The following is a 13,960-nucleotide window of genomic DNA, read 5'->3' as shown; positions in this document are numbered from 1 at the left end:
TGGTATGATACATTAATACTTCAATGGCTTATAAATGCATTGAAAAAAGAAAATTAAAGTCTTAAATTCATATCGGTTAATATTTAACCAGGTGAACATGTTTTGGAAACTGTTTGATTTAAAATATAAAAAAAACATGTCCCCTAAATACTTAAATTCAGCTGACAAAAGTTCGTACGCGTTATAACCTGAGATTTCCTTCTTCAGTGACCTGCAATTTTATTACATAGGTTCACAGGTATAAGCGTTATCATTAAGGATAAAGAAAAATGCCCTGATAATCTAAAGAATACGGACATTAAAAACCCATCCATACCCTCATAACTATTTAACTGTTTAAAAGCATTTTTTACAGTTAAGTAGTTGCAACTCAATTTACTGTTTACTTTTCTTTCCGATGTTCTTTAAAGGTGAAATGTTTTAACCGGACCAAGCTTATGAATTGTTCTATGATCAGTTGGCCAATGGATAGTTGTCTTATGATCAAATATCATAAGTAACTCATAATTTTATTCATTTTCTTTTTGTTTCTGCATCTTCAATGCAATAGCCGAAACTTTAAAACTACTATTTATATATTGCGTCTTAATATGAATTGTAACACTTAGTAGTCTTTATAGTTACTGAAAAGAGTGAAGAAATCTTCAGTCTCCAGAAACAGAAAATGTAAAAAAAAACCTCGAAACAGCATCTGATCATTTGACATTGAAGCTCATGAAACGAAACTCAGATCGGAATAGATAACGGTCAAAGTACAAAATGTAAAGATCTTGTGAAAAGAAATAAAACACAGAAAACGATAAATTAAGTAAGAAAGATATTACTTCTGTACCTTAATATTTGTCCTCGGCCAGCTCAATTTTCATCGGCTTTCCCTCAACCCAATGAGACAAGCCTCGAGACAAAAAAAAAAAGACCAATGCATAACTAATCACTTAATAATATCCTAATCTTTAATTAACCTTATATAATATATCACTGGGACCACTGATGAATCAAGGAAAAAATAAAAGAAATCTTCTTGACATATTTCTGTATGTCAGAAAACTAACCTTTTTTTTTAATTCTGTAATCACAATAATGAAATATTTATTTTTTTGTAATGACAGTAAGTGAGAAAGTTTTCAAATTATGCGTTAATATTTGTGAATAGAAATAGTATTTCAATATTCTAAATTTTACTTCAATATTTCATTGAACATTGAGCCTCATCTCAAATCTCAGTCTGGATTTATTGCCTAACATCTGCTTCATGTGCTTGCATTAATGTACACCAGATCTACCTTCGATCGGAAAAAGGTGGATAAAGGCCGATTAGCATGCTGCACTATTATTCTTGCAAAATAATATTATTTTATTTAATTCGTATATATCTTTTTTTGCAACGTAGTTGCACAGATAGCTAAATCTTTTACTATCCCTGTCACCTTGTCATTTTCATAATATATGACAAGGTATGGGCACGATTACTGACATATGCAATCGATTAATAATCAATCACATGAAGATTTTTTGTTTTTATATATAATTTTTTGTTTTTGTATGTAATTGATTAAATCGAGCTGATATATAAAAAAACTTTCAGCCAATCAGAAGACGTATTACATCCAAAATTAAACTATTGATTTATGTCATTCAATTTTAATTCAAGACTTTATTTTCGAATTTTTTTTTCTTCTTCTTGCATTTATTGTTAGTCTTATTTGGCGATTTCATTTTATTACGACGATAATCCCAACAGTAAGACAAAGTGTAGTCATAAAACCCACTGACAGTCCGAAGCCGGTAGCTCTCGAAATGTTTTTTTCTGCAGGAATTTTAACTTGATTATTGTTAAATTTTATGATCAAATTGCTTATTTCCATTTGAGCGGATTGTGATGGCGTCCATTTGTTTTCTTCTAGTTCATGATTTGTAGTAGCAGATTCAATTAAATGCATCCAGGACTGTCCGTTATGCGATATAATATAATTAGCGTTAGCGAGAGGTTTAATGCTTTCTGCTGGAATCTTTGTAAAGGGAGGAATTTTTAAGAGAGGAGATTTTAAATTAGATAAAAAACCTGTGAAAACACAATACATTATTTCGCAGTTATTGTCAATGGTTGCTAAATGGCTGCTGTATCCGTGCGGACAAGATTTCGAAGCATTAACTGAAGCCATCGGATTACCGTTGGAACAACTGTAAAATCCTCCGAAAGGAACAGCGAACGCTGTCCCGAGTTCGTAATCATCACTGACACATACATGAACGTTAGATGTAATTGTCAGTGGTAGGTAAAATCGCGGACATGATTGAGATTGTGTAACAAAATTGTTGGTTGTATCAGAATATAGTCCTCCGAATATATATCCGCTATGCTGACTTACCGCTGAATCTTTTGGAGCATGACACCAATAGGTGGTAAAATTTGCTGTACCGAAGTATGATTCGTCTTTGCAGCAACTAAAGAATAGATAACAAGTTTGACATGTATGCTGTTGCTGAGATTTGGATGTTTCGCTGGTGTATAGAAGTATTTGTTCGTATCCAACTGGACAGCTGTAACTTTGTGTTTTTGGATTTTTTGTTCCAAACTGTCCACAAAGGTTCTCATCCATAAGATCCCCATATTGGTCGCATGTCTGAAAAACTCCCCCAAAGCTAAAGTTTGTTAAAGGAGTATGACATGTGCCATCGTTAACGTTAGCAATATAACTAAAATTAGGTGCATCCATCTTTGTACATCCGGGATATTTATTGTGTGTATAATACGTCAAAATTGCAGTGCTGATACTTTGTGTTAACTCGTGAACAAGATACTCGGATAATTCAGGTAGTGTTGTTGTTGTTACGAAATGAACTAATGGAAACCCATTTCTGTCAACTGCAACTAAATCGTCAGCAATTTCTGAGACCCATTTTCCAAACGTAAAATTGTCAGGATTTAGTGCCGGTCCCCCATATGTCCTGATGTTCGAATCCGTTAAATGAGTTATGTACTTTTCAATATCGTTATCAGAAATTGAAATTTTTGAAGATGCTTTATAGTCCTCAAGGATTGGAAAAGAATAGCTAGCGGCTAGTGAAATTGAGAGCTTATTCATTGTTGTCTCCTGTTTTATTGAAGATTTTACCTGGTCAACCTTGACAATAGATGCCCCAGCGTCAATTGTTGTGATAACATGTGTTCCAAAATCTCGAACGAGTAACTCGCTTTCGTAGCGTGCTGACGACTTGCGGTTGTGTTGTATATGATTGGCTATTTTAAGCAAACGTGAACGAAACGAGGGATCTAGTTGAGCATCAGATAAAACTTCCGCTGTATACCTTACATATCTTGCTTGAACTTTTGTTGTTAACGATTTGTCCTCAATCTGTTTTGATTTTACATGTTCAAACTCGGTCGAAAAACTGCCTGAAATCGTGCCTTCGTCTTTCACAGATGCATCTAGATTGATGGAAAATGAAGTATCAGTTTTGTAATCGGACCAATGATCGTACGTCTTTGAGAACACATGCATACTGCTTGATTTGATCGGTATTGTGACAATTCCATCAGGAATCAAATAACGTTGGTCCGCAGTAGTTTTACATTTGGAATAGTTAAAATGTATAACCATTCCTCTGTTTTTGTTGACGAGATTGTCCCATCCTAGACCTGGTAGAACCTCAAAAACATAAAATGGTTTTGTCTCGATGTCACACGCTCTCGGGTGTCCAATCGGAAAAGTTCTGTTTGAATATACATTGGATAAAAATGATGAATAAAATAACATCTGTATAAATAAAATTGTATCCATAGTTTGCATTCCTCTATATATCTGAAATAAATAAAACATATCGTCTATAAATAAGAGAAAAAGAAAGGTTAACTGATATCAAAATATCAGAAATCAATTTAGAAGATGTGATTCCAGGTGAACAACACTTATTGAGGGGATCGCATGAACTCAAAAATGAGTGAGATTGGTTGCATCTATAGGTTAATTGTCCCCTGCTACGCTTGCATCACCCACTCTGCGCATCCACATTTAATCAAAATGATGCAGTCGGGTAAAATGACAGAATGAAAGAAGTTTCTGTTCCTGAGAGATAAAAGATCGCGAAAACATGTTGCAATTGAGTTGAGAAGTCCTCTTTTCCAGGGAAATTTTGCTAGTAATTTAGTCGAGGTATTTATAAAATTAATCCCCTATTCTAAGTTGTTTCATGACAATCCATAGTAGTATGATCTTGAAAATATATGTGTTCATATAATCCAAATTCATAGCTTTAAAAATTATGGACTTGCGTAAGCATATACAAATCAAAATCGTTTTTTTTCCTGGGAAAACGAATGTGTTGGAACTATTGATGAATTTGGAAACTTTTTAATTCTTCAATTGTTTTTACATTATCTTCATATCTTAATAATCACTCAACAACCAGCGTCATTAACGTCTTGGAGATCGATGCTTACGTCTTGAAGAATTATTCATACTAACAGTTATTAGAGAATAATACCACTAATACATAGCCCATTGCTTTCTATGTAAAATTCTGCAAATTCAAGCGATCATAGCTATTTTGTCTCAAGTTCAAAACTTTACCTTATCCTGGCTTGTGCTGAAAAAAAATCATTATGCCTTTAATTGCATATTAGAACTCATTGGTCCTCGGAATTTGGGTTGTGAAAAAAACAGGTACTTTTGATCTGAGCAGCAGTGCACATATGCCCTCCTATTTTAATTTCATATATTTTGTATTATTCAAAAGGAACTTTTAAAAAGGGTTCTACTGTGATTCCAAGTCCTTCAAGCTTCCATTATCCAAACATTTTACGTATTGACGTAGGAACTTTTTTTATTTGTAATTTGTACTACTTTTTTTAATGTTCTTTTTGACCCGGCCGAATTAGTAGTACTACGCCTATAACAGAATCAAACTTGCTATATTGACTTTTGTTTTACTTATCTAAATTCTACGATCTATTTCACTTAATTCAAGCTCAAATTGGACTAGTATTAATATATGCGTTATACAATGAAACATGCACATGGATGATAATAGTGACCGAAATGAGACTCTTTCCACTATTACAAGTTCTAATTTGTTAATATCTACTCAAATAACAACGTTCATACCTATATGTCTTATTGTTATCAGAGATTGTTGATTGAATTGAAATATAGTAATCCAAACATAAAATATAATTGAGAAAGTTGGGAAAGGGGTATTTCAAGAAAAAACAAACAAACTTATAAAATGAACCAATAAGAGCAATGTTTTTATATCCAATAAGATATGGAAACTCACAAGATAATCTCACCAAAAGCTATTTTTAACTATAAAACATTATAGCTATGTTTCATTTGTTTCGGTCTAAAATATTGCAAACATTGAAAATTCAGGTTAAGTTTTAGACATTTACTAGACAGAAGTCAATATCAAACTTTACATCGATTTGGTAACAATAGCTAAAATGGTTATTTGATTAGAACAGGATATTGTCAGGGCTTAAATGCATATCAAATAGCATAATGTGCTCAACTATCAGTTTTCCAAACCTGTTTATCGAACGTTTCAACGATGTGCATATACGATTTCAGATAATAATGGACAATAATTAAAAACACAACAGGTAATTCATCAAGCTGTTCATCACTTGAATAAGTGCTCGATAGTTATACTGTCAACAAGAAGCTTTGTTAAATATACGAAAAACCTGACTGTGGTTGGTGTTAACTAGTGTTTGAATAATGGAACTCTGTATTGCATAGTAACGATCATTACACTAAATTGAGAAGAAATAATCCTCCATTAATAAAGTCTAAATTTGTCATCCCTACTGCATTTTTTCAGTGGTATTCACAATAGCTCATTTATCTGATTTATTTAACATTAATATTTGGTTATTCATGGTTTGTATTACTAATACGCTTACCATATTTACAACTGGACGTAAGAAACACATCTTTAAATCTATCAGCTATAGCGTCAAAATAAAGTAATAGAACCTAAATTAACTTTATCTTGTAACTGATAAAACAATATATTCATGGATAATATAGAAAGAAAAAAATCGTCTACCAATCAAACAAAAAATAACTTATTTTTGGTTTTCCCTGAACGATGTAACAGAGTGCAGTGTATATCATTTTGGAAAGTAGGAGATTATACTGATAGATATTCTGTTAAAGGACAAGGTATCATAATGGCCATTTCTGGCCACTTTTTCACGAATTTTAAAACTTTGAAGTTGAACCCAATCCTGCATGTGAAATGATCTGTAGCACCTTTTTGGGGGGTATAATGTACTCAGATGTGTGCAAACAGAGACCTTGAAAAGACTACGAACGACGAAAGTCGTCAAAAATCTACAATAAATTAATGTTTGAGGACGAAATTCGACATCAGCACCAACATAGACCATCATTAAATTTTCAGCTATCAACTCTACTCTTATAAACATTTCACTTTATAAAAATTCGTGATGGTCTACGTTGGCGCTTATATCTGAATTTGAAAATTGAGTGTTTACAATTTTGACAAGTCCATGCATGTATAATATTACAAACGAAACAGAACGGGCTATGAGATTATTCCTTGGTCTCCAATTAATCAGAATATCACGTACCAATAGTTATTACGTATTCAAATACCTAAACATGACTCTCTTAAAGCTATGTTATATTTGTAGTTAAAACCAGGGGAAAATTTACCGCAGTGCAGACAACATCGCTTTATTATATAAATACAGAGAGGTGCCCCTTGAAATATGAGGATTTAATTTCCATTCAATACGTTTTTCAAATATTCAGTTACATCTTCTGAGTTAACTTTATAATAAGGTCTTTTTAAATCAAACTCATTTTGATTCCTACCGTGCTAGGGCTTTACAGCCAGTCAAGGTCTTTAAAAACACTCCCATCATCGTTAAAATTTTTAATTGCTATCGTGGAAAATCTTAAAAAAAGGATTTGAAAGAGTAAGATAGGTCATTAAAAAAATGTTTGAAATATGATAAAGGTTGGTGCATACTTTCGTAGCAGTTCTCTCAAACATTCCTGATGAATTAGAATAATCCAACTTGAAGATTTATGCAAAGTTAACAAAAAAAATCAAAGTAGACCAGTATCTTCTGGGACAAAATGTCAAATCTTAAATCATCTCGCGAGAATAAAAAAACCTACAATAATTCACATTCAAATTCAATAAAAAAAACTCACCGATTCGCATTCAAGACAAAATTCTCAAATAAGAAAAACAAAAAAGACACAAAGATAAAAAATAATGATTCTAGTATGACATAAGCTTACAACTCACTATAGGCCTGACTATGGACAAACATATGCACAAGTGGAATTTTAACACTATTTAGATCCAACCATCACTCTTTTTATATTGATTAATTGACAACACAAAACCTACGTGAAACATGAAAACATGCAATATGAAAAAGTGCAGTTAAAATATATAACAACAATATATTGGTATAATAGATTACAAGAAGCTATTTCAAAGGAAAAAATATAATTCCGTCTACAGTGAGGTTTATACTGAAAGCAAGCTTTAGGTAATTATTTTATACTGTAATTTATATATTGTACCTTGACCTATAATGGTTTACTTTTATAAATTGTTACTTGGATGGAGAGTTGTCTCATTGGCACTCATACCACATCTTCCTATATCTATTGATACCCTATTCATATCTCATTCATTTTTAAAGATTATTTAAGGACTCTTTTGCACTTACTAATGTGATAAGTTTTTTTTTCATAAAATAACAGATTGTTGTTGAAATAGCATTTCTATTTTCTTAGCTCCTGTTTTGAATTGCCAATAAAAACATACACCAAAAAATGGCTTAGTTTCAACATATTTTTCTTGCATATATACAAATTAGATAAGACCCATGGCAAACAGACTAATGAAGTGTTTTTTTAAGTATGCAGCTAGGAATATGTGTGTTTATTTCTACAATTTCAAGCATTTATAACTAGTTTGTCTAAAATTTATATCAAGTGACAATTATTAATTGTCAAACCTATGACTTATCAAATAATACACTGGTTCCTAGAGGTAGGGCAGTACAAAACAGGTACTTCTGACTTGAGCAATAGGTTAACTATGCCCATTTAGTTCAATTTCATATATTCTTATTTTTGGTTTTATTATTCAAAAGAAAATTTCAACAAGTGTTGACCTAGTCCGAAGTGGTTGTATTCCTGTAAGAGAAAATAATAAGGTTTCCGGATATGGTTTCAACTAAACATGAGAAGAGGAACTTCAAAGTGCTCCACGAAACCTCTTTCCAAATTAATAACAACTATGTGAGGAGCAATCAAAGCAAGAATTCAAAGTTAAAGTGAAACTACCTATTCTAGAGGTGGCGTAAATTAGATGTGGATATTAAAAAAATCCAAAGATCTTTTAAAGTACGTACAATCTAAAATTATTTTATCTTGCAATAGTATTAAAACGTTTGACTTTTCTACACTTTACACAATTATTCCCCATTCCAAACTAAAAGAAAAATTAAAATGTTTGGTCATGCTTTGTTTCATAAAAAAGAATTGCTTACGTAAATACAAGTGTCTTGTCTTCGGGAGGGATAAATCGTACTTTGTAAAAAATCATTCTGATTCAAACAAAAATTCTCTGAAATTTACATCATCAAGACGCTTTGATTTCTTGATTGACAACATATTTGTTACGTTGGAGGACGTGTTTTTCAACAAACATTTGGCATTCCTGTATTCACATGATGCTGACTTCATACATGAACTTCTTAGGAAGAAAGAAAAGAAGTTAGAGTATCCTTTAGTTTCACTTCCGCTGTATAGATGATGTTCTCTCACTAAATAATTCAAAATTTGGTGACTATGTTGACACATCTAACTCATCCAACTTGTGATAAAGGATACAACAGATACCATTAAGTCTGCCTCATATGTCGATTTACATCTAGAAATTTACAATGAGGGTCGGTTTAAAACAAAACTTTATGACAAACGAGATGATTTCAGCTTCCGAACTGTGAACTTTCCATTTCTATGTAACATTCCATAAGCGCCTGCATACGAAGTATATATATTCCAGTTGATACGATATTCCAGGGCCTGTGTTTCCTATCATGATTTCCTTGATAGAGGGTTGCTGCTCACAAGGAAGCTATTAAACTAAGAGTTCAAAGTGGTGAAGTTGAAATCGTCGCTTCGTTAATTTTACGGACGCCATCATGAGTTGATTGGCCGTTAACAATCTCGTCCCTTTCCCCGGAATGTGACCTACTGAAGTAAACATATCACCGGGTTTGTACTTACATGAGCAATACGACGGGTGCCACATGTGGAGTAGGATCTGCTTACCCTTTCGGAGCCCCTGAGATCATCCCCAGTTTTTGGTGGGGTTTGTGTTGCTCAGTCTTTGATTTTCTATGTTGTTTTGTGTATTGTTGTTTGTCTGTTTGTCTTTTTTTTAGGCATGTCGTTATCAGTTTATTTTCGACTTAAGAGTTTGAATGTCCCTTTGGTATCCTTTGCCTCTCCTTTATGTAAATGATACTGCCAATACTATATTCATAACCTTGACTTATATTTATGAATTTCGGTATGACGACTTTCTTTTCTGACTTTGCTTTATATGAATGCTAGTATAATAACTTTGGAGTTCATATGTTTATAATTTTCCTTTTCTGTCGGTAGGTTTTTAATAAATATTTAGTGAAGCATAAAGATTTGACCGACTGTTCATTGCTTACTGTAAATTATTTGACAATCTGATTTCATTTATGCTATTTTGTGGGAATAATATGACCAATTCATTTGAATATGTTTTTAATTTAATTGGTGTCTGTTGTGGTTAGCAACACATGAGTTATTATGTTCGATATGAGCTTCATCAAAATAAATAATGATGGTAAATTCATACTTCAGATAACAAAAGGAACCCATTATTAAACCGTTGTTAAGCACAATAATTGTGGTTGCTTATTTGTTGATAAACACGATTTTCAATTGAAATTACTTGTCATTGCTTACTACTTGCTATTCTTATACACCTGTCTGATTTGTATTTATTTTAATTTTTTTTTAAATCTCTTTAGTAGTTAAGTTCAGATTACTAATTGTTGGTGGTTGCTAAACAACTTTGGGTTGCTATGCTCAATATGAACTTCGTAAAGCAGAAGAGCAATCACTTATACATCATATATGGTTTACATCATATGAAAAACCATTTATGACAGCTAAAAATCTTCAAACGTTGCTATATTTTTATCCCAGGGGGCAAATGTAACCAATCTGTGTACCGTTACTTGGCATTTGTTTTTGTTGCTTGGTTGTTGCTTAGATTTTTATTAACTGAAATTGAAGTGACTATTCATTTGTTACTTCAAGTTATTCTTAAACAATAAATACTATTTTGAATTGTGCTAATTTGCACAGATAAAGCTATGCATAAGTGATAATTTGGCTATTTAATTAAACCGTTGGTAGGCAACTTTCCTTTCGCCGGAACACCAAAAAAATAATTGTTTTATCAAGTTTCTATACAAAGGCTAACAATGATTTAAATATAAATTTATTTGGGGAGAAAATCAAAAACGCCCATTATCATAATTTGTCCTTTAAAGTTAAACTTCTAACTTTACAGTTACGCTTTTAAAAATGCAGTTTCTATGAGTTCAGATGATGCCAAAATAAATTTTTTTCTTCTTCAAATTTTAGGAAATGCAAAGCTTGTTTTGGCTTTGTCAGTTAATTTGATTTCTATTATCATTTAAGTTCAGTCTGTTATTTGAGCTAGCAAGTTCAAGAATTTCAAATTAATGATTATTTTCTGTTTGTTGACTCTGACTCTATTAAATATTCTATTGGTTTGACCTATGTAGCTTTCATTACAAGTGGGACATGTTGAAAAATGAATAATATTTTCTGATTTGCAGTTCATACTTAAATTTGATTTGATGACTCTTCCTGATTTTAGTGTTTTACTTTATCCTACTTCTATCACATCGTACGGCCAACATATTGGATCACCGCATTTTTTCACTAATCGGAACAATCTGTTAAGTTAAGTTTTAAAGGGCTCAACTCATGAGATCGATACGCCAAAGAAAAAAAACTAACCAAAAAAAAAAAACCCACAAAACAGCACAGATCTGAAGGTACTCGCAGTTACTAAAAGCTAGTTAAAAAACGATTCCAAAATAAATAAAAAAGCATGTATCTAAGACTGGGCCTTTTTCAAAAGTAGAATAAACAAGTGCGGTATATATGACTCTTCTAAACTTTTTTCTCAGAAATACCTTCAATCCTTTGTACGTATGTTTTTAAAATTACAAGAAAAAATATGTTTAATATAACAAACTTTTAAATTTATGTTCGATACAAATCTTACAAAATTAAGAACATACCTCCTTTTCAAGCTGGTTTTTATCTGCTACTTTCTGTGCAAAACAAAATGTTAAATATTTCTACGCACCCGTTTTTATACGAAACGCCCAATCACCTGATCAAATAATGCGTTTTATTTGTATATGTCTATGTTGAACAAAAAAGTCTTTGTTAATTTTGTCACCGTATTAACATAAACACACAACATATGCAAATGTAGATAGTCTTAATTGTAAACAAATTTGGGAGTTATATAATATATTCATACCAAGCGGGATAATCAGTGACTTAAGACCCACAGGAAGACATACTTTTACAAGGACGGTCATTATTGATATCACAATAAAATTATAGATTTTAAAATTGTATTTCAATCATATTTCTGATTCCCTGTTGCATATTGATAAGAATAAATGTAATGTTGAGTAAAAAAAAAAAACATAATTCGATATTCTTTTTTAAAATTATTATAAAAGCCCTATTTTATTTCCATTTGATTTAAACGTTCCTTCTGAAGATAAATCTGAAAAATCATTTTGACGCAGCAATATCATAAAATACTGTTTTCATTTGTCATACATTTAAATGAAAATATTAAAATATTTAGTTCATGCCAATATACAACAAATTGTTTATGCATAACGTGGACAATGAGGAATATTATATTCAGTTGTCAATGGGATTATCCAGATGTATTTCAATTTAGGACGTTAGGGTTTGCCTTTGATTCAGTAATTTATAAAAATTGTTTTAATATAAAATTATGAAAAACAAAGTTTTATATTGTTTTTCATAATACCTTCATTTGTCTGTTCTTAATCATGTTACTTGATTTAAGTGATTTGAACACCGTAAACTACTGTCATATTAATTATCATTAAAATATTGGTAGACCCTTATTGTATGTATTCAAAATGTTGATGTTCTACATTTTATTTTATTTTACAATTATTTGAAAAAGATTTAAAATTAATAGCATGCATAATCTAGCTGAATAAACCAAGAAATGGAACCATCAACATAATTAACAGTTTCTTCTTAAGTACTCGCAAAGTGGTTTGTGTGTGTACCGGCGGACAAAGCAGCCAAAAAATGTGGTGATGGTATGCCGCAAATACTACACGGACGTTCTTAAGAATGAAATATTAAATTCTTCTACATTCAAGTCCGTGCGCTCCACAGAGAGTCATATAGTAAACAATCATATCAAAACCACATCACAGCTAAAGGCTTCTTCTGAACATTTGAAATTCCTTACTATGTATTGGTTACCTAAAACTACACAAACAACCAGTAAAATATCGTTTCATCTCGGCCTCTAGACTAATATTTCATTGCTTTTAACAAGTTCCTTAACTACTGTCAAAGAACTTATCATTGACTATTGTTATTAAACATATGAAAAAGTGGAATTAACTATTTTTGGAGTGTAAATTTCTTTTGATGTTTTAGGTAAATAACGTGCCTTTGATGGTCGTTTTGATTCTGATGACAGTTTTGACTTTTCAACCCTTTACACTACACTTCCACAAAATCTTATCAAATAAAAGTTTTCCTATTTAATTAAATGGTCGTTTGGTTAATCTGAATGCAAATGTATTTGCTGCAACTTATTTCAAGCCCTTTTCTCTAATGAGAAAGGTAAATATGCTGGATATACTTACTGGAGGTGTGATTAGATGATTGAAGCTGTTAATTTTCTCCTTGATGATATTTATGTACGTTTCGGCAATAAAGTTTATCGAGAGGTTGTAGGTATTCCTATGGCACCAATTGCTCCCCTTTAGTAGCAGACTTGTTCTTTTACTGTTATGAATCGCAGGTTAAGGCCAAACTCAGTGAAGACCCGTCTAAATTGCATTTAATTGATAAATTCAAAAACACTTGACGTTATCTTGATGATATTTGTTCGTTAAATAATCAAGAATTTTCTAAATATACTGCTGAAATTTACCCAAAGGAATTTACTTTAAATAAATCAAATATAAACGGTAATAACTGTCCTTTGCTAGATTTGGATATTCCAGTTTTACACGGGAAACTCTACACTAAAATTAACGACAAAAGGGAAGATTTTTCGTTCCCTATTGTTTATTTTTTTTTTCTTTTTTAGACGGTGCTGTTCCTTTGGCACCATCTTACGGTGTTTATATATCACAGCTCGTTCGCTATGCCCGTGTCTGTTGTTACGTTTTGGATTTCAATGAACGTAATCTATGTATTACTGTAAATTATTAAGTCAGGGATTTCGTTACCACAAATTACTTAAAACCTTAACTAAATGCTTCCATAGATATAAAGATTTGGTTTGGAAGTTTAGTTGTACCTGTAGAAAACTTATTTTTAACGGGATAGCACATCCTAATTTTTACGGAGATGTTGTTTACCGAGCCCGGCAATTTAGATACGATCCGGGTAAACTTATCGATCCTTTAAATAAACTAATTCTAAATGGTTACCAATTCAACACCATAATTAGATCTTTGAATATTGTTTTTATTGGTAATAATATTGATTTTGCTATCAGTAAATTAAAATCAAACTTAACATTTTTTTTATATACATATGCAAATTATTGGCTCTTACAATCTGTCGAT

At 31.6% G+C, this 13,960-nt stretch overlaps 1 protein-coding gene across 1 annotated transcript in view; it reads right to left on the bottom strand.

Annotated features, from left to right (window-relative positions):
* Window positions 1-935: 935 nt before the first annotated feature.
* LOC127699815 (macrophage-expressed gene 1 protein-like) overlaps window positions 936-13,960 on the bottom strand; it is a 59,146-nt gene continuing 46,121 nt past the window's right edge. The window contains exon 2 of the mRNA XM_052203188.1: window positions 936-3,803. Within this exon, the coding sequence (XP_052059148.1) occupies window positions 1,713-3,791 (2,079 nt within the window). The 5' untranslated portion in view covers window positions 3,792-3,803 and the 3' untranslated portion in view covers window positions 936-1,712. The remainder of the gene's footprint in view (window positions 3,804-13,960) is intronic.

The sequence above is a fragment of the Mytilus californianus genome, unplaced genomic scaffold (assembly GCF_021869535.1).
Source record: "Mytilus californianus isolate M0D057914Y unplaced genomic scaffold, xbMytCali1.0.p SCAF_41, whole genome shotgun sequence".
Lineage (NCBI taxonomy): Eukaryota > Metazoa > Mollusca > Bivalvia > Mytilida > Mytilidae > Mytilus > Mytilus californianus.
Note: the sequence above shows the minus strand (reverse complement) of the source record. Positions and strands in the feature narration are given on the sequence as shown.